The sequence below is a fragment of the Phoxinus phoxinus genome (assembly GCF_949152265.1).
Source record: "Phoxinus phoxinus genome assembly, chromosome: 17".
Classification (NCBI taxonomy): domain Eukaryota; kingdom Metazoa; phylum Chordata; class Actinopteri; order Cypriniformes; family Leuciscidae; genus Phoxinus; species Phoxinus phoxinus.
Window position 1 is genome coordinate 10,508,175 of NC_136892.1, and position 23,411 is coordinate 10,531,585.

General features: G+C 37.5%; 1 protein-coding gene across 1 annotated transcript in view; it reads right to left on the reverse strand.

Annotated features, from left to right (window-relative positions):
• Positions 1–23,411, reverse strand: part of grk6 (G protein-coupled receptor kinase 6) — a 61,205-nt gene continuing 37,794 nt past the window's right edge. Inside the window, exons 3-16 of the mRNA XM_079587008.1 lie at positions 20,390–20,502; positions 14,498–14,575; positions 14,229–14,329; positions 13,321–13,413; positions 12,698–12,761; positions 11,073–11,213; positions 10,345–10,535; positions 10,203–10,240; positions 5,985–6,074; positions 5,692–5,900; positions 4,968–5,105; positions 4,335–4,472; positions 2,414–2,548; positions 1–173 (exon numbers count right to left, since the gene is read on the reverse strand). Coding sequence (XP_079443134.1) covers positions 123–173; positions 2,414–2,548; positions 4,335–4,472; positions 4,968–5,105; positions 5,692–5,900; positions 5,985–6,074; positions 10,203–10,240; positions 10,345–10,535; positions 11,073–11,213; positions 12,698–12,761; positions 13,321–13,413; positions 14,229–14,329; positions 14,498–14,575; positions 20,390–20,502 — 1,580 coding nt within the window. The 3' untranslated portion in view covers positions 1–122. The remainder of the gene's footprint in view (positions 174–2,413; positions 2,549–4,334; positions 4,473–4,967; positions 5,106–5,691; positions 5,901–5,984; positions 6,075–10,202; positions 10,241–10,344; positions 10,536–11,072; positions 11,214–12,697; positions 12,762–13,320; positions 13,414–14,228; positions 14,330–14,497; positions 14,576–20,389; positions 20,503–23,411) is intronic.

The following is a 23,411-nucleotide window of genomic DNA, read 5'->3' on the forward strand; positions in this document are numbered from 1 at the left end:
TATAGTGAAAATATACATTCCAATGTTTATATAGAGCTATCTTAAAAATACAAATGTGCAAAAACTGTAAACAAATGAGATCCTCAGTGGTGTAGGGGAGGAGCCCTAGGCAGGCCATGCCTTCACAGCCGCGTGGGCTCCTCCTCGCTGTCGCTGCAGTTTCCACAGCAGTCCTGCGGGGGCAGCATAGACACATGCACGGTCAAACACGGGGATTTATCAGCATTAAAGACCTTATCAAGCATAACTGACTCTGAGGTCATCTGTGTGCTGATAAAAGTTGAAAAGCAGACATTCACTTCCTGAAAAAACAGCCCTCCAAAATGACTCATTATGACTCAATATGACTCATTTTGCACTCAGGGGTGTATACAAATCTTGTCCAATCAAATGCTCTAAAAGAATAAACATGCTCCTTCCTCAATGTTCCTGCCACAGTCGAGCATTAACAAGTAGTAAATATTGTGGAAAAATTCCACTCATTTTACAATGTTTCTACCGTTTCACATAGAGATGCACCGATCGACCGGCCACTGACCGAAATCAGGGGATTTTCCGCCTTCTCGGCCAATAACGTTCATGCTCTCTTTTCTCCGACGGCGAATTGACACACACCCGCCTCCTCTGACGCACCCGCACCAGTTAAATAGTGCTTGTATTGCGCATAATTTGTAGCCTGGCTAACGCCAGACCCAATTCTCATTGAGACTTGGGTCTGGGAACCACATGTGCATTTTCTCGTATTTGAGGTGTGGTTTACGAATGCCCGGCGCCGTTTATTGGGTGCTAAGAATGTCTATCAAATGCGCCTGTACGTAGCTCATAGCCAATCGTTTCCATTATACCAGACGACGTATGTAGAGACGCCAAAAGCTGCTCTTTTTTCAAAATAAACTTGCGTTCTAAACTACTTAGAACAATATCTAAGGCTGCATCAAAAGGTAGCTTCGCGTGAATCGCGTCTGCTGCCATGTTGAATCCATAGATATAAACAAACTGCTTAGTTGTGTCGCATGTCGTCATCGTCTTGCTGCTCCCTCCCCGTTCTGTGATTGGTTCCCTAAACGAGGCGAAAATCTGGTCCATGGTATCCAGACTGCCTTTCAGCGTGAATAAAATCGCGCTGCGCAAAGGCAGTATGGGGAAACCCAGGCTACATAATTTGATTAATTTCCACAGGTTTCGCACCAAAAGCGAGTGCGCCACTGATCTAAATTAGTGGCAGGCAAATAAAGCCGCCGCTCAAACAGCTTGTGAGTCGCAAGAAGCAAAACGAGTGGCTTACTGCGCTTAAACGGTCAAATACACACACAGTTATGTAAAAATAACTGTCTTGGTGAGTATTCAGTTAAACACAATCAGTTTTGGAATGTAAACAGTTGAGAAAGCAAGCAAGTTGGATCCGTGCATAAACTCTTAAAGTGACAGTAGTCTAATATTCCTGCTGCTGTCTGTCATGTTAATAAAAGAAAAAAAGACAAAGACAATCTCTCTCTGCTCTTGACTGAATCACTTTAGTAACTTTAATTGTAAGCATTAATCTGTATTTAATTTTTATATTGAAGACTATCCAGTGTTATTTTACATTTGATTAATTTAATTTCTGTAGTATTTCTTACCTAAATAGTAACCTACTGTCAGACCAACCTAAAAAACTCAAAGCAGTGTTTATTTCAAATCTCTCTGTAGTCTATTGCAATTATTTGTGCTGTTGTTTACAATTTGTTCTTCTTTTATTACTGACTTTTTACTTGTGTATTTTTATGAAAATACAATTTTGCATTGAAGAAAAGTAAATTTTTGTTTGTATATGTTTTCAAAAAAAGAAAATTGGAATTGGCAAAAATCAATATCGACAGGTTACACATAAAATAAAAAAAAACCCGGAAAGCGGAATCTGCCAAGAACATTGCAATCGGTGCATCTCTAATTTCACAGCAACAAACATACGTCTAAAACACAAATTTGTGTGCCAAAAAATGCTAGCATGCCTTTACATTTAGTTTGCATATTGATTAAAGAGTGACAAGAGAGCCAAATAAAACTGAGAACAAAAGCAACAGGCTCTAAAAAGTTATACATTTGTAATCTGTCGATATCGTCACCTTCCTTTTCATTTTCAAATGACTTAGGCAATTATTTTAGGAAGGTGACGATATATTACATGGATCAGTTCATACTTAACTAATTATACAGCAGGGAGAGGGGGAAGAAAACCTGCACACTGATATTTTATTGCATAACAAGAATCGCCTGCAAACCCGTATACGATTTCACCATCAAACATAATACAGGACACGAAAAGTTTCAGATACACTTTGGCTGAGAACCTCGTTCACTAATGGAACAAACAATGATGTCTTGGAGCAAAAGCAATGCATTTAAATAATAGAAGAACGTGATGAAATCTCACCTGCCGGCCGAAGAGTCTCTGCAGTAAGCCCTGTTTGGGTGGGGGCGAGGGTTGACCTCTCCAGTCCAGGTCAGGGGGCACAGTGCCATCCAAGTTCAAGATGTTGAGTTCTTTAAAGCACTCCGTCTCTATCATCTGAATGGATCAATCAAATGACAACACACAGAATTAAAGTCAAACTAATATAAACTGGGGCTTGTTGTCACTAGGTCTATCTCAGTAGTCTTGTGTAGCCAGACCTTCAGAAGTCGATGACCCTACAGTAACAGACTGGCGTGTGAAACTCTTTTTCATTTGCATTTTAAAGAGTCTATGCTGTGAACTACACATACTTCACATATTTGTGAAAATCCAGAGTTCAGTTGATCACGATAAGCGCTCGTTCTCACAGTTGTAAACACGACGGCTTTCTTCTTCTATGAGGGGGTTTGGCGTCACGGCGGCTTTGGTTCTAGACAACCGTTAAAGAACGCGACACACACGTCTCCGGGGAAATCATGTAGAATTCAACCAATCGGGTGACGACATTTTGTGTGCCTCATGCATCAGATGTTCTGAGACTAACCTCTCAGTAACTACAAAGGTTTGAGACAACAGTCTGATTACAGTTTTTATCTAGCAGTGGATGTTAGTTTCATGAACTGAGTACAAAACATGTTAAATTAGAATTTGTATTAATACATTTTTATTATTTTATTTTGTCAAGTGTTGTTGTCATGTTGAAATAAAATTAAAACTATTAAATTAACAAATGTTTTTTTAATAAAAATGTAGGAATATTTGTAAAAACAAAAAATTACAAAAGCAAAACCATTACAAGAAATAACCTAAAATAAAAACATAAAATATACAAAATGAAACCTAAACTTTATCAAACTGTTGATAAAAAACTGATATTATATAAATAATACTAAGAAAAAATATCTTATCTTGTGAAAAATGAAAATTTAAATAATGCCTTGGAAACTAACTGAAATAAGGTGAAGTTGAACTAAAACGGAAATAAACATTCATTAAAACTGTGATAACACTTTACTATAAGGTCCCATTAGTTAACATTAGTTAATTTTAGTTCATTTTTAGTTCATGTTAGCTCATATCACAAAATCATAAAAACTTTTGTATGAATTTCAAACCTGTATAAAGTTCCAAAGTTGTACTGTATGAATTTCTCTCTTCTGTTGAACACAAAAGACTTCCATATAATTTTTTTTCCTACTATTGAAATCAATTGCTACCATCAATTGTCTGGTTATCAACATTCTTCAAAATATCTTCTTTTGTGTTCAACAGAAGAAAGAAATTCATACAGGTTTGAAACAATGAGGGTGAGTAAATGATGGCATAATTTTCATTTTTAAGTGAACTATTTCCTTTAAGATCATGTAGTTAATGAATGCCAACAAAGATAACCTTATTGTAAATTGTTACCAAAACTAAAAAGTGACAAAAGCACAACTAAAACATTAAAACTAATTCAAAATATGAACAAATACCAATAGTATATAAATAATACATATTAAAATAACACAGAACCTCCAAACTAAAATTACATTGTTAATTTTATTCATAAAAAAGTAATGTAGAAATTTAGAAATATTTCTAACTTGCATTCTAAGTCTTGATATTGATTCTAAAATAAAATAAAAAAATAAAAAAAATAAAAAAGGTTATAAGATGAAAGCTGTAATAACATAAAACTTTTTCACATCCCTATTAATTTCATTAAGTCAATTTCATAATGGCAACATGTCCTGTTTATTCTCAAGAGAAGATATCCCCGATTTGTGTAGATTGCAGTCTGTTTGTACACATTATTAAAGTCAACGTTAATTTCCTTTTTATTGCATGCTGGTCATAAAGCAGCAATCAGGGTTCGGAGTAAAACATTTATTGAGGTTATTCTGGGTAGTGACCTGACCTCATTTTGCCAGGGGATGGGAATACTTCCAGTGGATACTTTGCAGTAAAAGGAGTCGTCTTTGGGTTCCAGCTCCACCCCCTTCACCGTGGAGAACTGCTCGATGTCCAACACGTCCTTACAGTAAATGGCCTGAGGCTGAAACAGAGAAACATATCATGCTGCGTTGTCTCATTGAAGAAGCCATGTCTGATTTTATGAATAAATCATTCGCAAGACACACTGATGTGATTCAAATTGTGTTCTTTTCTTTCCTCAAAGCTGATGTATAAATAATAATAATAATAAAAAGTAGTATGGACTACTTTTATGATACTTTCATGGTGCTTTTGTGTCCTTTTTGAAGCTTGAAAGCTCCAGTTCCCATTCACGGCAAATGCAAGGAAAAGAGCGACCGGTACATGATTCGAAATGTCTCCTTTTGAGTTCCAAGCCAAAAAGAAATTGAAATGGATTTGGAACAACATGAGGATAATTATATATATAAAAAAAAAAAAAAATGGTGGAATTTTCAGTTTTGTGTGAACTATTCATTTAAGCAGTATAGTTATAGAAATAGTATCAGTAGTTGTTACGACTGATATTGGCAATAACAGTTAAAAAAAAAAAGTGTCAGTCTCAGAAAATACTTACATCTGGAGTAAAGGGCGCTTCGAGCATGCCTGCCGCAAGCCGCTTGAAGTTGATGGAACGGAAAATAGGGCAGGCCTTCACCTCTGAGGCTCCGCCCCCCTGACAGCCAAGCCTCTCACAAGGGTCTTTGACTAGCAGCTAAACCAAAAAAAAAAAAAAAAAGATTTTTTTATATGTAAATCATTCTTCATTGACATTTTGAACTACTTAACAGTTGTTAAATTTGCCACTTTTCTGACAACTGTTAAGTAGTTCAAAATGTATTTATTTTAATGGCATATAAACATCATAGGCTATTATTTTGGCAAAACAAATTAAACAATTCATATACAATTAAAATATATATAAAAAATACATTTAAGCTTCATTACATTTAAGTAATTTTTAAAGTCAGTTGAAATTACTTAAATATTCAAGTTGATTGTACTTAAAAAAATTAAGGTAGCAACTTTTTCCCCCACAGTGTATTATTCTGATTACTAAATTTATATAACATCAATTACAATTAATAATTGGATTGGATTAGGGAAGTACAGATACTGAACATAATGATTCATATTCTTTTGGTTTCCCAATATTTTTAAAAATGACAAATGCAATGAAAATACAGGTATCGGTAATCGGCGAGTACCAAAATTGATAGTATCGATATAGGACTCATTCTGGAAAGAGTGGTATCGGGGCATCCCTGGATTGGATAATTAATATTTAACTGGATACTAACCACTTTACAGAGTGATTTGGCATCCTCTGAGAACTTGCTGGAATATTCTTCCTCCACCTCTTTGACTAGCCGCTCCACTTCCTCTCGCTTGATTTTCTTCTTGCGCTGCTGAAAGGGTGACTGGCCCTCAATCATCTCGTAGAGGAGACAGCCGAGAGCCCACCAGTCTGGACTGAATGTGTAACGCTCGTTCTTCACCACCTCAGGGGCTGATGGGAGACAGACATATGCAGGTTACATGGATTGCTTCTGCTGCTGATATTGTTTAGAGGTTAATAAAGGCAAAGACATACCCATGTATCCCACAGTTCCCACCCGGCCTTTGATTGTCTGACCATCTGGTACATGCACAGCGAGGCCCAGGTCTGATATACGTATATGACCTGAGAAGAAACATCACAGCTCTGTTATATTAGTCCTTTCATAAGCAAGCTTAAATGATGTCTGTCAGTGGTTTGTGCCACTAGATATCTTCAAAAGCTTAGTGCATTTACAATATATAAGCATTTTCAATACTAATAACTTATTACAAGTTATATGGAAACAAAGCAAACTTTTTTTGCTATTTAATACTTCAATTCTCTTCATTTGAGGGATTTCAATTAAAGCTACACTGTGTAGGAATTACTCCCATCTAGCGGTGAAATTGTATATGACTACCAACTGAATATTACTTTCTAGCCCCTCCCATTCCGAGGGTGTTTTAACTCCTACGGTGGCCGTATTAGTTCAAATCTGCCGGCAGTCGCGAGTAATCTCTCCCTCGCATTCGTCACGGTGCCACTGAGTGTAACAATGCGAAAGGCGAAGCTTGAATTTCCCGGTATGTCCCTCTTTGGCTAATGTATTTTCAAGATGGAGGCGCAACATGGCTTCCGCCATTCGAGCAGCTCACCCGTATGAATTATAAATGGCAGATTCTACACTTACGAGAATACTTGATTAGTTGAAGTAAATAAACATTAATGAGCACATATAATTTTGAAAGAACAAAGTTGTTTTTGCTAAGAATCAACTTAAAAAATTACACAGTGTAGCTTTAAGGGTTCTCACATTTTGATCAATTAACTTATGACTTTTCATTGACTTTTCCATGGATATCTCTAGTGGTTTGTGACAACTTGATAATGACGTTTAGTATTATTATGATCTCACAAACACTTTAAAAGCTATATTACATTGCATTATATTATGTTATATATTACAAAATAAATTTTTTTTGTTTTAATACGTACAACAATATGCACTACTGTTCAAAAGTTTGGGGTCGGTATGATTTTTTATGTTTTTGAAAGACGCCTAATGTTCACCAAAGGCTACATTTATTAAAAATAGAAATATTGTGATAATATTATTACAATATACGCTGATGAGCCAACACATTATGACCAGTCACAGGTGAAGTGAATATCATTGATCATCTCCCAACAAGGCCACATATTAATGTCTGGGTAGATTAGATGTTGATTATGAGAACTGACTACCGTGTTGGATGCAGGAGAAAAGGGCAGGAATAAAGATTTGAGCGACTTTGACAAGGACCGAATTGTTATGGCAAGTCGACTGGGTCAGAGTATCTCTGAAGCGACAAGGCTTGTGGGTCGCTCCCGGTCAGCAGTGGTGAGACTTTACCAACAATTGTCTGAGGAGGGACAAACCACAAACTGACGACAGGGTGTCGGACGCCCAAGGCTCATCGATTCACGAGGGCAACGAAGGCTATCCAGGCAACAGAAGATCTACTGTGGCATAAGTCACACAAAATTTTAATAATGGTAATGGGAAGAATGTGTCAGAACACACAGTTCATCGCACTCTGACCAATCAGAGTGTCTAAGATGACCTCTGTCCACCGTCGAAAGGGCACGCGGACATCAGAACTGGACCTGGAGCAGTGGAAGAAGGTCGGTGGTCCAATGAGTCCTTTTAGATCACATGGACGGCCATGTCTGTGTCAATTCACCTTTATTTATAAAGCGCTTTATACAATACAGAAAGTTTCAAAGCAGCTTTACAATGAAAACCGGAACATTATGATATTGCGGTTGTGGGTCAGCAGAAGATCATCAAGTATTAAATTAGTTCATGTCATCTATAAACCAGTTCTGCAAAAAAATGATGTCATCGTCCAGCTCAGTTCAGATCTCCTACAGCAGCATCAGTGCAGTCAGATCAATAATATTGTTGAATATTAAGTGTCCCCCAACTAAGAAAGCCAGAGGCGACAGTGGCTAGTAACCCAAACTCCATCAGGTCAAGTCACCTTCACTTATATAGCGCTTTTAACAACATGGACTGTTTCAAAGCAGCTTTACAGTGATAATAGGAAATTAAAGTAACAGAGATTGTTTTGGCTTTACAGCAGCTCTAGAATAAAGTTATTGTCCAGCTAAATTTAGTTTTGATTGATTTACTTCAATTGCAAAGATCAATAGTTATTAACTTAGGGGCTGCCAACACGACACCGTTCAAACAGAAAACCCTTAACGCGCTCCGGCCTGCTCATTTGCACAACAACAGTGCCTGGTGGCACGCAAACCTTGAAAAAAAAAATATATATAAATTTTTTTTTATATCTCTGCGCAAGCTTTAAAAACGCAAACCAGTGAAAACGCTGGCGATGTGCACATGCGTATTACGTGTTTAGTCTATAGGTATGTGCGTTTGAATATATTTGTGCGCAGGCATGCAGTCTTTCTTTACAAATTGACCTCAATAAATTACTAGCCTGGCCTAAAAAAATTATAAAACAGAATTAATAATCGCTTCGTTCCGAGTAGCCACGTGAACCGAAACTATTTTGACAAGTTTTATCTGTGCAGAGGTAAAGGGAAGGAGACGGAGGCCTTCACAGGGGAGAGACTAGTTGACACTTCAGGACTGTGTTGTCATCATGTCCAGGCGCAGGTCCTTCATCAGATCTGGAGTGTGTGTGAGTGACAAAATAAAAAAATAAATTCTCCTCTGGCCAACAAACAAAAACAGTGTCATTATGATTCAGGCTGCATCACAAGTCAAAATTCAGATTGGGATCGTAGCATTCAAATGTTCATCCAGCTCCTTATGCTTGAAGATCGATTCGGTATGGAGCCGAAAAGCTGGTCATAGGGTCTGTGCGGAGGACCTGTCTAGTTCTTGTGGCCTTTGCTGTGGATCTGAGCCGATGGCTTTCATGTTGTTTGCACCGTTTACCTGGGGAAGTAAAGGCACCAGGATGCACTGTGGGACGACGACAAGCCGGCTGAGGGAGTGAGATGCTCTGGGCAAATATTCTGCTGGGAAACACTAGGTCCTACCATTCATGTGGACATCAATTTGACACGTGCCACCTACATAAACATTGTTGCAGACCAGGTACATACACCCTTTCAGGACAATAGTGTTCCCAGGTGGAAGTGGCTCTTTCATCAGGATAAAGCACCACACTGCACACATTGTTCAGGAATGGTTTGAGGAACATGATCAAGGTGTTGCCCCTCTCCAAATTCCCCAGATCTCAATTCAATTGAGGTGATGATCTGAATGTGCTGGACAAACAAGTTTGAACCATGGTGGCTCCACCTCGAAACCTACAGGACTTGAAGGCCAGATACCACAGGACACCTTCAGGGCTCTTGCAGAGTCGGTGCCTCGAGCGCGTGCAGCGCTGTTTTATCAGCACGCGGAGGACCAACAGCACAGGCAGGTGGTCATAGTGTTTTGGCTCATTTTATATCATTAGAGCTGTCGAATCGATTAATCGCATCTGACATAAACGTTTTTGTTTACATAACATATATGTGTGTGTGTGTGTGTGTGTGTGTGTGTATATATATATATATATATATATATATATATTTATATATATAAATAATTATATATATATATATATATATATATATATATATACATATTTATACCGTATGAAAGCACTTTGGTCAACTCGTGTTGTTTTTAAACTTGCTTTAGAAATAAAATGATTGATTGATTGATTGATATATATTTATGTATATATGTGTATATATACACAGACACACACATATAAACAAAATAATATATACACACACACTGTATATTATGTAAACAAAAACTTTTATGCTAGATGCAATTAATCACGATTAATCAATATATAATATAATATAATTATTTAGTTTTTTAGGGCTGGACATTTTTTTTTTTGATTCCCTGATATTTCCAGGTTTTCCATAAGTTTGGGACCCCTGCAGCATGTCATGCAATTCATTTGATAAAAAAGAAAATTCATTCAGTAAAAACCCAAGTTTATAACATACAGCTGACAGTATGTTATAAACGTGGATGTTCAATTTTATGGCACAAAAACAATATTATACAATGTACTCCCTCTTGTGACAAACATAAGTACTACAGTTCAGAATGTGATGTTCAATCATGTGGCATTGATTTTCTTTGAGAAATTAGTTTGACCATTGTCAAACAAATTACCATAACACTAAGTTACTAACCCTGAATTTGCTGAGCAACCACAAAGAAAACATAATTTGCTAACTTACCATGATCGTCCAATAGTATATTTTCTGGCTTCAAATCCCTGATAGAAGATGAACAAAGAAAGCAGGTCAATCAGCAATCAAAATATAGATTTTTTTTGCAAACAGTCCCTTGTAAACCCAAATTCAGTCTGAATCTTGTCACCTGTACACTATCCTCTCCCGATGGAGGTCCTCTAACCCGCAGCAGATCTCAGCAGCATAAAACACGGCTCTCTTCTCATCAAAACCCGCGTCTCCCATGTGGTAGATGTGAAACTTCAGGTCCCCTCCGTTCATCAGCGTGAGCACCAAACACAGGGCGTCTTTCGTCTCGTACGCGTACGCCAGACTCACCTCCACGGGAAAACAGAGAGGTACATCGTTTCATTTACAAAACACAATTCCCATGTTTGATGCAGCCTGCGTGGGAAAGCATCTAAAAACGTAGGAAGAAATTACGAGAAAATCCTGAGAATAATAGCCAAACAAAACAGCTCAAAATAGCGTGCTCGAGGTCAGGCCTTTGGATACACAAACCTCAAATACTAAGTTATCATTTCATTAAACTAGGGGTTACCATTTTTGAAAGGCCGCTGAGAATCTATTTTTGTTTCTGTTTTTTTCTGTTTCTGTCGTTTAATAAAATGTAGTATTCTGAATGTAAACATTAAATAGAGACAATAGTGTACTACAATTTTTCGACATCAGATCTCATGATTCAGAATGATAACTCAGACGTGGCCTCACATGAAAGCAGGACATCTGTGAGCTAATCAGCCCAAAAACAGAAATGGGAACTACAGCGACTTTGTGGAAAACATGGTTAACAGAGGAGGTGGAAGAATGTGACGCATTTAAATGGGCAAAACAAGCAGCACTACAGATGCTTACAACAAACCGACTGTTGACTTTCTCCAGAATCTGCTTCTCGTTCAGGGCCATGGACTCTCCTTTCCTCTTTTTGATGCGTTTCTTCTCCAGCTTTTTGCAGGCGTACATCTTCCCTGTGGCCCGCACCTGGCATGCACAGACCTTGGGGCGAAAAAAAAAAACACAGTGGGAGAAGTGAGAGGCCCATTTATTAGTAACTCTCTCTTTTATGAGCATTACGTTAATGATGAGGTTTAAGAGTCTCAACACAATAAGCCAGTTTGTTCTAAGCAGTATACAGAGAGATATTTCATGCTATTTTGGGGGATAGAGGGGTAGATGTTACATTAAAGTGATCTTTGATCAGTTTTTGTTTTGCATTAAGAGGGTGAATCTCAAATTAATATACTGTATTCGGTTTGATATGCAAATGTATAAGGCCTCTAAATTATCAACATGATCAAAACTGATTTTTAGCAACGTTTAAGTATAATTCTAAAAACGACCCATTCAGGTCGTGGTACACGTGGCGTTTTGCTGAGAAATGTAAGGATTTTTACAAAGTAAACAGAAGAACAACTTTTCCATCGTTAGTAATATTTCAAGATGAACACTTATTAGACTGAAGCAGCTTCGGTTTACCTGATTATACATCTTTTTTTTTCTTCTTTTTTTTAAAATCATGTTCAAGTATGATACATCAGGCTTCTGAGGAACAATTAAAACTACAGAGCTTTGATCATGAAAATAAGCATTTAAATATCATCTTTTAAAAAAAATATATAGAGTGACAACTGATATTTAAATGCATTTTCTGCTATATTGTTATAAAGACCTACTTTGCCCATATAAATATCAGCAATTACTCCAAATTGCATATTTTTGCTCAGTTTGGGCCTCTGAATAAAATGTGTATATATATATATATATATATATATATTTTTTTTTTTTTTGTCTAAAGGTTCAATAAACTGTTCAATTAAATTAAATTAATTACATATTTAAACTTGTGTGTATATATATATATATATAACTGTAAAAAATAAAATAAAAAAATTCTTACTATCATTTCATATATAAGGCTTGCAGGGTAGTTTAAGCAGATTTTCCCCTTAAAATGTTAACTTTCTTAAAGTTTTTGTAGCAATTCTTAATATTTTCAATGATAATTCTCAATACTATAATGAGTATAAAAAAGTACCATATTTAAAAAATAATAATAAGTCAATACAACATTTACTACCATGATGAAAAATATTTCAATAAATAAAACTAATGTTACAATGCAAAAAAAATCGCTTTTTTTTTCACTCCGTCAAATATGACTGACATTCCTTGTAGGGGTTTATCCAAAATAACCTTCCACAGGGCAGCGGAGGGCAATAAAAAGACTCAATGTGATTAGATATCTGGTAGGGAAATTAATAGAGACTTGCTTTCTCTATATCTGCCAACATTGACTGGCAGTTACTGGCAGTATGTATGATAATCTGAAGGATTTATGTCTGATAGTGTAACAAAAATAGGATATTAGCCTTATGAACCTTGGAATGGACAGATAGCGTTTGATTTAGTGGCATTCCAGATAATAACTAATAACACCCTGATATGTTTCTGCAATAAACGGAGCAAGATTTCAGACTCACCTCACCAAAGCCTCCCTTTCCCAAAACCCTATACTGACGGAATGTGTTTTTTGTGACTGGCTGTCTGTCAAGGAAAGGAAGAGAATAATAAACAAAAGTTACATTTCAGAAGAACGAACATGACCCAGTCTTATTTAATTATAACATACTTTTACAGTCCTGTTGCCTTTACAAGAAGCTCATCTCTCAAGAGACAATGTTAAAACGCATGGCTTTAATCTAATTGAAGGGTTTTTTCGTATTCAATAGATGGCTAGTGTACCAGGCCTCTTAAAGTGTACATGACAGTGAAAGTATTTGTTCTGGCATATCATATTCTTCTCTGTAAAATGTCTTGATGGGAACTGTCCAGGCCTGGCTTAGACTTTCAGTCAGAGGACATTTTTATGACTAAAAGTAAATAAATAGCAAGTTCAGAGTTCACATCTGGTTTGTATAAGCTAAGCTTCATAAATAAATCATGGCACCCAAAGGAATAATTAGACTCTACAATGGCGGTGAAGAAAAACTTCTTAGCTATATATAATTTCTCACATTTAACATCAGAACTAGAGAAAATGACTGAGTTCACACATTATAAACAAAACCGAAAAGTTCAAAACGTGCTGAGGTGCTGGTTATACCTCTCAAGCCATTTCCACTGTAAGAAGCGACTGTAGTACATACTATCGAGGTAGTCTGCGAAGGGGGCCACGCTCAGGTAGTCATGGATCAGTCTACAAGAGAACATTGAGAGAAAGAGTTACTAGACTGCACAGTGAAAAAACACGCTCTCACTCGCGCATCCTGATTTCATTAAAGGGGTACTTTACCGCTGGCAAAGTGGACTTTCAATAAAACTTGGCTGCCTATGCAGCAGAAAGGCGTTTTTTTATTATTATTTTTATCAGTGCTAAGTGTCAACTTGTATTGTTCCAGCGTGCAAGAATTCAAAGAGTAAACATTTAGCAGGAGAGGGTTATTTTAGGTTTCCAGAGAAGGATCCAGTGAGTTTTAGGAAGTGGATGAAGGCTGCAGAGAATCGTAAATACGGAGAGAAGGCCGCGGCGGAAAATCGGAAAAACCTCAGTGTTTGTAGTCAACATTTCAAACTGGATGACCACGAACACGGAGGGGAAAAACTAAAAGAAACAGCTGTTCTGCCAGTTCCGGCCAAAACCCTGAAGCAAAACGCTGTTGCGTACAGGTAAGAAAGTCGTTGCCATTTTTTACCATAATACTGTTTAAAAAGTAGACATAGTACACAACAATTTAATTAAAAATAACTGTTCTGTTAATAACCCTCTGTCGATCCAGCTGTCTGTGGGCAGGAATGCAGGAATGTGGAAGTATCTAAAGTAAATCTTTAGTAAAGTAATCTTAATCTGTTACGGTAATTTCTTTTATCACTGTAAAGCTGCGCAGAATTTAATTTCACTCAGAAATGTGTTGCTCAGATGCCTTGTGTTCGTCAGACAGTGTCAGTGTAGTTGCATCATCTACCAGTGGTATCTAATGGATAATAAGAGTGTTTCCTGTCTATAAGACTCACTTGGTACACTCCACGAAGAGCTCTTTACATGCCTCCTGTTGCAAGCGTTCTGCACACTTAGTCACCATCTCCTCTGTTACCTCAGGGATGTAGTCCTCTGACTGCAAATGGAATAATCAGTACGTGAAGGATTTTAACTTGTCAATAAAATCAACAGAAAAAAACACACACATGAAATCATAAGCGCCATATATTAAATGAATATGTTTGGCGCACACACTAATATAAGAGACTGATTTAGGTGTTCCCTGTGCTACTCTTCTCGATACCTTTGGGTTGAGGTACGTGTCTAGGAGTTCCTGTCCACATTCCTTCCTCTTCTCATCTGGCGCTACTTCATACTCCACCTGAAATTATGGAGAAACATTAGCATATAACAAGTAACTAGCATATAACATGTAATATTGTTTTGATATCTACATTCTTCATTATTTAAACACTTATGATTTTGCATTATCATCACTCAATACAGGTTCAATTTCAGTTCCGTTTCACTTTTTAATTTACAGAGGCATGGATTTGATTTGAAAACAAAACCCAAGACAAAACTCAACAAAAAACAAACAAAATCCAAAACAAAGCAACAAACTAAATAAAACCCAAGACAAAACAACACAAAACAGAAACCCCAAACAAAACAAAAAAACACAATACAACCAAAGGCAAATCACAACACAAAACAAAACCCCAAACGAAACAAAACCCAAGACAAAAGACACCCCCCCCCAAAACAACAACAACAACAACAAAAACAAAACAGAAAAACAAAGACAAAACAAAACGGAAAAAAAGAGCCAATTTTGTGAATTTAAAATTTGTAAACCTAAGAAAAGCTGTAAACTAGTTATTTGAGGATTTTTTCCAAAATCATCATGACCATATCACAAGGATTACATTGCAGCGTAATCTTCTGTATATGAGGGGACATTTCTACGCCTTACTTTCTGATCTTAAACACTGAAGGCCTTACCACTTTACTAAAATGCATCCCAATCATTTACTTGTCTTGATAATTTCCTACATGCAACTTACTGAGGCCTCAGTCTCTGAGAAACATGCAAATATTGAAGAAGGGGACCATTTTTTGACTTGGACCAGCAAGCAACCACTGTAGCGATCATACCAATGCGCTAGCAAACACCCACAACACCCTAGCAGCGAGTTTTGCACGAACATGCAACGCTCACATTTGCTTCAGAAATGTGTACAATCTGGTTTTAGATTCGTGTTTATTTACAAAATAACCGTTTCTCCACTGAACATGCAGTATCAAGGTCTTTAAAAGTGGAGCAAACAATAGCAAGTTTTTCATGTGGGCGTGCGCATGTACACACAAGACCATATGCATGTCCTGATGTTTATGTTGAAGCTTAGTAATAGTCTGCATTCCACATCTGAAACAGCATGTCACAGCAAACATATACACGAATTTACCCTATAACCAGGATTTTGGAGGGCAGAACTGGTCTCAAATCAGTAGTTTTAAATGCTTAGTGGAAGGTCTGGTACTCTCTGTTTCAATGTAATTTTATCTCCAAGCCCAGTGCGTCAAGCTTTATAATAATGGATCTCAAATCTTAAGTCGCAAGTCTGCTTGCTCCTAAGTTATGGGCGTGGAAAAGACATTCAGGATAAACTTGCTGGTGGGCATTCACTCGGGTTAGAGGCAGTGGTGCAAATGCGACCCCTGCATTCCTGTTCAGGAAAGGGGTGGAGGAAAAGAGGCAGGCTATGAAGATGTTTTTATGAACTGTATTAGTAGTGAAATTAATTTACAATCACTTTGATTAAAAAAACATGGGGCCCTATTTTAACGATCTGAAACGCAAGTGTCAAAGCGCAAAGCGCAAGTAACTTTGTGGGCGGATCCCGGCGCTGTTGCTATTTTCCCGGTGGGATAAATGACTATTGCGCCCGGCGCAAATCTAATAGGGGTTGGTCTGAAGTAGCTTCATTATTCATAGGTGTGGTTTGGGCGTAACGTGAAATAAACCAATCAGAGCGTCCTCTCACATTCCCTTTAAGGGCAGGCGCGCTTGTTCCATGGCGGATCGCTATTATAACGGCGGATTTGCCAGCACACACCAGAAGCGGTTCACAGCTGATGAGGCCGACGTTCTCGTCAGGACCGTAAAACACAGAGAAGTGACATTGGGGATGATGGGAGAAACCCACCCACATTAGCTTCGGTTAAACAGGCGTATAATTTGGGTGAATGTGTAGCCTAATCTAGATTTTAAAAAAAAAATCTAGATAGATCTTTTCCACATCTTCACGGACGCAACAATGATTTCCCTCGTGTGTTAATATTTTCCTTGTAATAATGTATGATTTGCAAAAATGAAAACTGCTGCGTCTGTTTATAATTATTAGAGAATCAAAGTGGATGCGCGTTAACACACTACATTATAGCACGCGCCCTTAAAATACCATATCACTAACGCGCAACGCGCCACTGTCTTTAGACTGTTTTTTTCCTGGTCAGTGGCGCAATTGCTTTCTAAAACTGGAAAATAGCACCAGGGGAGTTTTGCGCCAGAACACGCCTCCTCTTTGCGCTGAACCGCCCCCGCGAGCGCAAGATCATTCCCTAATTTACCGACGTGCGTCTGTGGAGGGAAAAGTCCGCTGTGCGCGGGTGCAAAATAGGAATGATACATGCGCTGGGTGCAAGATAGGGCCCATGGGCTCTGTTCCAAATTCTTATGTGTTACCATGCTATTTACTGTATACAGGTAGCTGCCTTATAAAGGCTGCATGCTAACAGAAAAGGAAGCTCATAATTGATGGAATTGAAAAGCTATTGGTCAGTGACGATGGTCAGTGTAAGAGCACACCTGAAGGAAATGTCAACTCTCTTTATTGGGCCAGCACTATACCGTACATTTGTTTACTATGCAAATGCTTTTAATGCTGTGCAAACTTTAACATTTCTGTTTTTCTGTGAAATTTGGTTGTAACTTCTTATCAACTTTTTAATTTTGACAGCTTGGTAAATGTATTAACTGCCACTGTCTAACATAGTTTTGTCAAAATTGCAATAATAGTTTGTGGCAGCAGCCTCAGTTACAATGTTTTAAAAATCACAATCAGTTTTGCCATGTATGACATTATTTCGTAAAAGTGTTTATGAATTTGTTATATTATAATAATACTAATTTTACAGATATTACTACGAATTTTCTTGCTAAAGAAAACTACATATTTTTGTGAAAAATGTATAATAAATTATCAAATTTATTTTAAATTAATATTTTTTTTTTAATTATAAATATACAATTATAAAATAAATGTTTTTAGAAGTTATAATTTTTTGGAGTTTGGGCCAGTTGAAAATGTTGGCAGGACAAGTACTGTCCAGACAAAGCAAAAGTCTGGTGTTAGCAGGGTGCTAAACTAACAACTCTAATGGCGCTTTTCCACTGCACAGTACCAGCTCGCCTTGGCTCGCCTCACCTCGACTCGACTCGCCTCTGTTTGGTTTTCCACTGTGTAAAAGTATCACCTCCGGCGAGGTTCTAAGCGAGCCGAGGCGAGCTGAGGCGATACTAAAACGTGACGTGACACACGGGAGACTGCTGATTGGTCAGCGAGAATCGTCACTATTCACTGCGCCATCATTGCACGCGCCAGACGGAGTATCCTGAATAACCCCGGCATTTTTAAATAGTTTTGCCAGAGATTGCGTGATATACCCATTACTAATATTATGTAAAACAGCATACACTCGATTTTCCTGTGTGTGTGGGTAGCGGGTGTGTGTCGCGTCGCTATGACGACCACCAGGTACTATTGTGGAAGTACTATGCAATGGAAAACGGAGCGAAACGCGAGCCGAGCCGAGACGAGCTGAGACGAGCTGAGTCGAGTCGAGCTGGTACTGGTAATGGAAAAGCGCCATAACATCAGTCTCATTCACACCCATAACCAGAACTATAACAATATTAGCGTTCACACCAATGGTCGATAACGTTCTGTTTACTGTATGCACATGCTGTAATTATATCAAAAGTCCAGTAGGGCTGTCAAAATTAACGTGTTAACTCACGCGATTATTTTTTGTCAGTTTAACGCGTTAAAAAAATTAACGGAATTAACGCAGCATCCGTTTTTTCCCCCGTCATCCTTTGGCTAGCGTAACATTATATGACCACGGTCATATTCATGCAAATGCTTTTACACCATTAAAGCACAATGACACACGCGACTAGTGCACACAGAAAACCGCTTCAGACAGCACTTGCATGAACCCCCCCCCCCACAAAATTATACCATAATGGTCATTTTTTTGAGTATCCTCGCAAGCACAGTATTAAACGAGTTAAATGAAGTTATAAATGAACATAACGATTGGTGAGAAAATGGGATCCGCGTCACGTGCGTCAGGTCTTAAAGTGACAGCAGCCTAAAAAAACTGCTGATGTCTGTCATTAATGTTAATCAAAGAACAGAAGAAAAAGAGAAAATCACTCAATGTACAGGATTGATATTTATTATAATGAGTTTATGTGAAGATTGATTTAAGTTGTTTAAATGTTGAAATTGATAGCTGTCAATTATATTGTAATGTTGAATGACTATAATTAATGGCAAGATCCAGGCAAAATACGGCTACAGTTTTTATTTTACTATGCAAAAACAAAAATGCTCACAGGGAAAAGCACTGGTCTCTCTTTTTTGAAAGTTCATAATTTCGGTAACACTTTACAATAAAGTCTTGTATGTTAGCATTATTTTGTAGTAATCTTTTAGCTAATCATTTCATATAATAACAAAATTAATTAGTTAACTAACAGTGACAATACATTTCATTATAAAAAAAAATACTGAAAAAAGCTGGAGTGTCTTTTTTCCTTTTTATTATTCTAGCTCAAGTACCGGTAGTATTTGTCACCAAACTTGCATTTTCAAATTAATAGATTTTTTAGGCATATGGCCAATTAGTCTCTTTTGCATTTTGTAGCAATATACTGGAGCCAAACCTGGGAAATATCCAAATATCCCACAACATTACTGTACAAAAAAAATAATGTAGTTGTAATTCATGGCCAGAAATTATGCTAATTGTAGCATTGAATTTAAGCATGAACGTGCGCCATATTCACAAATTATTGGAATTCATTAACATAAAAAAAATTTAACTATCAAATCTGAAGTTTACAAAGATTTTGTGAATTTTCGGGCAGATCTATTTTTTGTGCAAATTACACATATATTTATGATGTTTTTAAATCTTTGATTATCTGGAAAACATAGTTCTGAGAGTGATTCCAATGATATTGTTCCTCTGTGTCGTCATTGTATTGCTGTGGTGTGAACTTCCTTATTCTAATAGAGTGATTATTAAAACATTATAGTTATCATCCTTGTTGTGAACGGACCTTAAAGTAGCTTTTGTAGCTTTTAGCCACAGGTGTAACTATCGGTAAGCAGGCTATGCGGTTGCTTACGGGCCCGGACCAATCAGGGGCCCGCGTGACTGAAAGATATTGATTGACAGCCGGAGCCCTCTATCGCATTTTACTACTTTTAGTCTGATCACATTTTACTTTATCGTGAATTTATTTGAATAAATAAATGACAACATATTTTACCGATCATTAAATACATGTTTGAAACAAACAATGATGGATTTTGGTGTAATTTGTTTCGAACTGGGACTGGGGAATCCCCAGGTACCAATTAGAATCCCGGATATGGTAAGTGAAATGCGTATTGCGCGCAAAACAGTAAAAACGTAGAACTTGAGACAGACAATATCGACAACTTCGCACAGAGAAAAGTCAGGAAAATGTGAGTAACAATGTGTTATGGTGTGCTGTCACCAGCAGTGTTTTTTCATGCGTTATGGTTATGGTGTATTTTTTTTTTTTGGTGCGGGTAGGCTACTCCTGATTTTGTCAGTCATCTCATCTCTTATATGCTGTGTCTCTATGATCCTATTCCTACTCGTGGACATTGCGTCATCACATGCTGTGGTAGGGGGAACCGTCTTGATAATCCTGCATAAGGGCCCTGTGTTGGCTCCTTACGCCACTGCCTTTAGCAATGGCAATCATAGCAAGTTTTAAAATCCTACATAGATGTACCTAAACACCATACTGACCTCACCGTGTATTATGGGTCAGGCTAAGGGAACGATAGGGACAAAAGCTTCTCACCACAGCATCCAAGAATTTGACACAGCGCCTCAACTCCGGCCTGGTATCACAGAACTGACGGAATAGAAAGCAGCCGATCGGTTGCCTCTCACAAAGGCTGTTGTAGTCTTTCTCTGTGAAAAGAGACCAACACGAAACACAGTGACTAAGGGGTTTGAAAAGGTGGGGTTAAGCACACACTCACAGAGAGGAAGAGAGAGAGAAAATGAGTAAATATCATTTGGGACAATCAATGAATACAATAAAAATCAATAGCACTTTCCTCTCTTCTTTTCGCTTTGGAAAGGAAACTGAAGAGACGAAACCATTAGTTGACCACAACAAAATGGATAATAACATCGACAACATCTTCAAAATATCAAAAGGCACACCCCAGGATTGGTAAAACTGTTGCGTTTAACCCACATCCAAAGAAAGTGCACAGTACTTGCATCTAGAGTAGTGGTCGACCGGGTTTTGCAATAGCCGATACGGATATCTAGAACAGTTTTGCTTGACACACAGGTTTTACTCTGAAAATCAAGTGGTGACCCAACACAGTACCAAAATTGTTTAGCGTAAACAAAGTGAACATTAAAAATAAAAAAATTAAATGTTTTAATGTTTTCATGAACTGTATAAGCCCAAAAGTGTACACAAATTATTGGGATTTGAGAAATCATTGAGACTCAAAGTGCCTGTACCATTTTTATTATTTGCATACTTGTTTATTATTTAATTTTAATTTAATTGAAAATGTACATGGCTCCAGACTGCGATTTTGACGTTTTTTTCTTGCTGGTGTGACTACATTTTGTTAGAGGTTGCAGTGGTGCGACCACCACGATGCCCAACTGATAAGAGCTGCCATTTCTGTTGCATATGAGCAACGAAAGCATAAAGAAACCGTCTACTTGTTCGAGATGCGCAGCGCGGACAGTTTGTCAGCTTTTCGCAGTTTATACTAGACAGCGCAGCGCGAGCTCACAACAGTTTTACTCGTGGACCGATCTCGATCACATGACACCGTTACTACACAGCGCTGTGGTAACCCAGTGAGAAAGTGTTTGGATTCACAGCAGTATTAATAACATTACTGCAAGATCTAATGAGAAACATTCAAATTCAGTGCAGAATTCTCTGTTATTAACAATATCAGATCAAATAGTGTTGACCTGGAAACTAGGAGAAACATTGCACCATGAACGTATGAGTTATGAAAGGCTTTTAAGTCCAGAAATCACCAACATTTACCATGGATTTAATTTAGTAACGCTAATTGCATTTAATTTGAGGTTTTCATTTAAAATTTCCATTTATTTTATGGACCACCAGTTAAGAACTGTCTAGAGATCAGGGTGGCCAATGGTCAACATAATGTAGATAATAATTATGTAAAGCAATTTAAATAATGTAGTTTGTTCTGTGTAAGGAGTTTCTGAAATGAAAAGACCACTTATTTTACACAATATTCACTCAAAATCCAGCAAAAAACAAACAAAAATTCACAATTACCAGCCAATAAACTCAAAACAGGCAAATGTTGGTCGATTGATTGCCCAAATTTATATAGATCTCTTTCAATTTGAGATAAAGCAAGTACAGCCTAACATGCCTACAATTTATCCTGACAGTAACGTAAGGTGAGGCAAATTTCAAACCACACGGTTCCGACTGTCACAGCTTCTCTAGACCACACACCTGATGGAGTGCTTGAAATGAGTGTGATTATGAAGACAGAATGCATTGAAGTGAACAGAGTGGGAAGGCTATGGCCAGTGGCTGAGATTTGCATTTGCTGCTCAGGTATATGCAAAGAGACAGCAGGATTTACACAGAGGCAAATGGGAGTGTGTGGACCAGCAGCAACATACAGTAGAAGCAGTGTGTAGGAGGCTGGTATTGATAGCAATGCCGCATAAATACATGGAGAGCTTACAGCTCCTTCATAATGCTTCTGGCACAAAGCGCAAAGCTGTACTGCAGAGTGCAGATAACAATCAGCATTATTGCTCTTGATACACGCTTGTTTTAATTAGAGCAGATTAGATCTCTTTAGAGAAATATTTGTCTTTAGATTTACTGCTGAAAATTTGAAATGGCCACCGTCATACATTGTGGAGATGCTGTTGATTCTCATTTACTAACCCCTCATTAAGAAACTCATGTGTTTATTGCTTTCTTTATTATTTTGTGTAGAACAAAAGGAGACATTTCAGACGTGTTTACACCTGGTATTAAGATGGGTTTTGGTCATTCTGATCACAAGTAGACGAGGGAGACACGTTCCTGACTCCTTGGAGAAAATATATGCAAGAATTTATGAATGAATGAATTATATGAAATGAATGCATCTCAAAGGGGGAAACGATTGACTTCAGAAAAGTTTCTAAGGCATTTGCTTGTTTACAGAGGTTACCGGGGAAACAGCTCTATTTCTGATGCTCCATAAGCGCCACCTACTGTCAGAGAGAGGATTTACAGTTTTATTCAGCCTGTCTGCCGTTTTTGTTCAGATCAGAGCCGTTCAGACCAATGTGAAAATCGGATTTTTAGTGTACATTTTACCTGTTAGACGGAAACTAAGCTAACACGCATTCTTAAAATTTGGATAATAAGGAAGCCTATGTAGAATTGTTTATGGAGCAGATAAAATACACATCATTTATAATTTTGTCATCCTTTTCATAAAAATTACTTATGTGAGGTTGAGGCTGAAAGGTAATCATTTTATGAAATGTTCTTTTTTTTTGTCAAAGCATGTTATGTACTACATGTTCACATAAAGTTACGTCGTTATGTTTTAAGTCACCCAAACCAATACTTTTGGTCCATTTAACATCTGGCCATCATTGTTAGTTATTATTTTAAAGGTGAACTATGCAGTTTTTTACCTTAACTGAACAGCTTCAGAGTCATTGGAATGGTTATATTACTTTTTTCGGGTTGAATGGTGGTCGTCTCGCACAGCGAAGAAATACCCAAAACTGCATAGTCCTGCTTTAATGTTTATCCAAATAAAAATATTTTAAACATTGGCCCC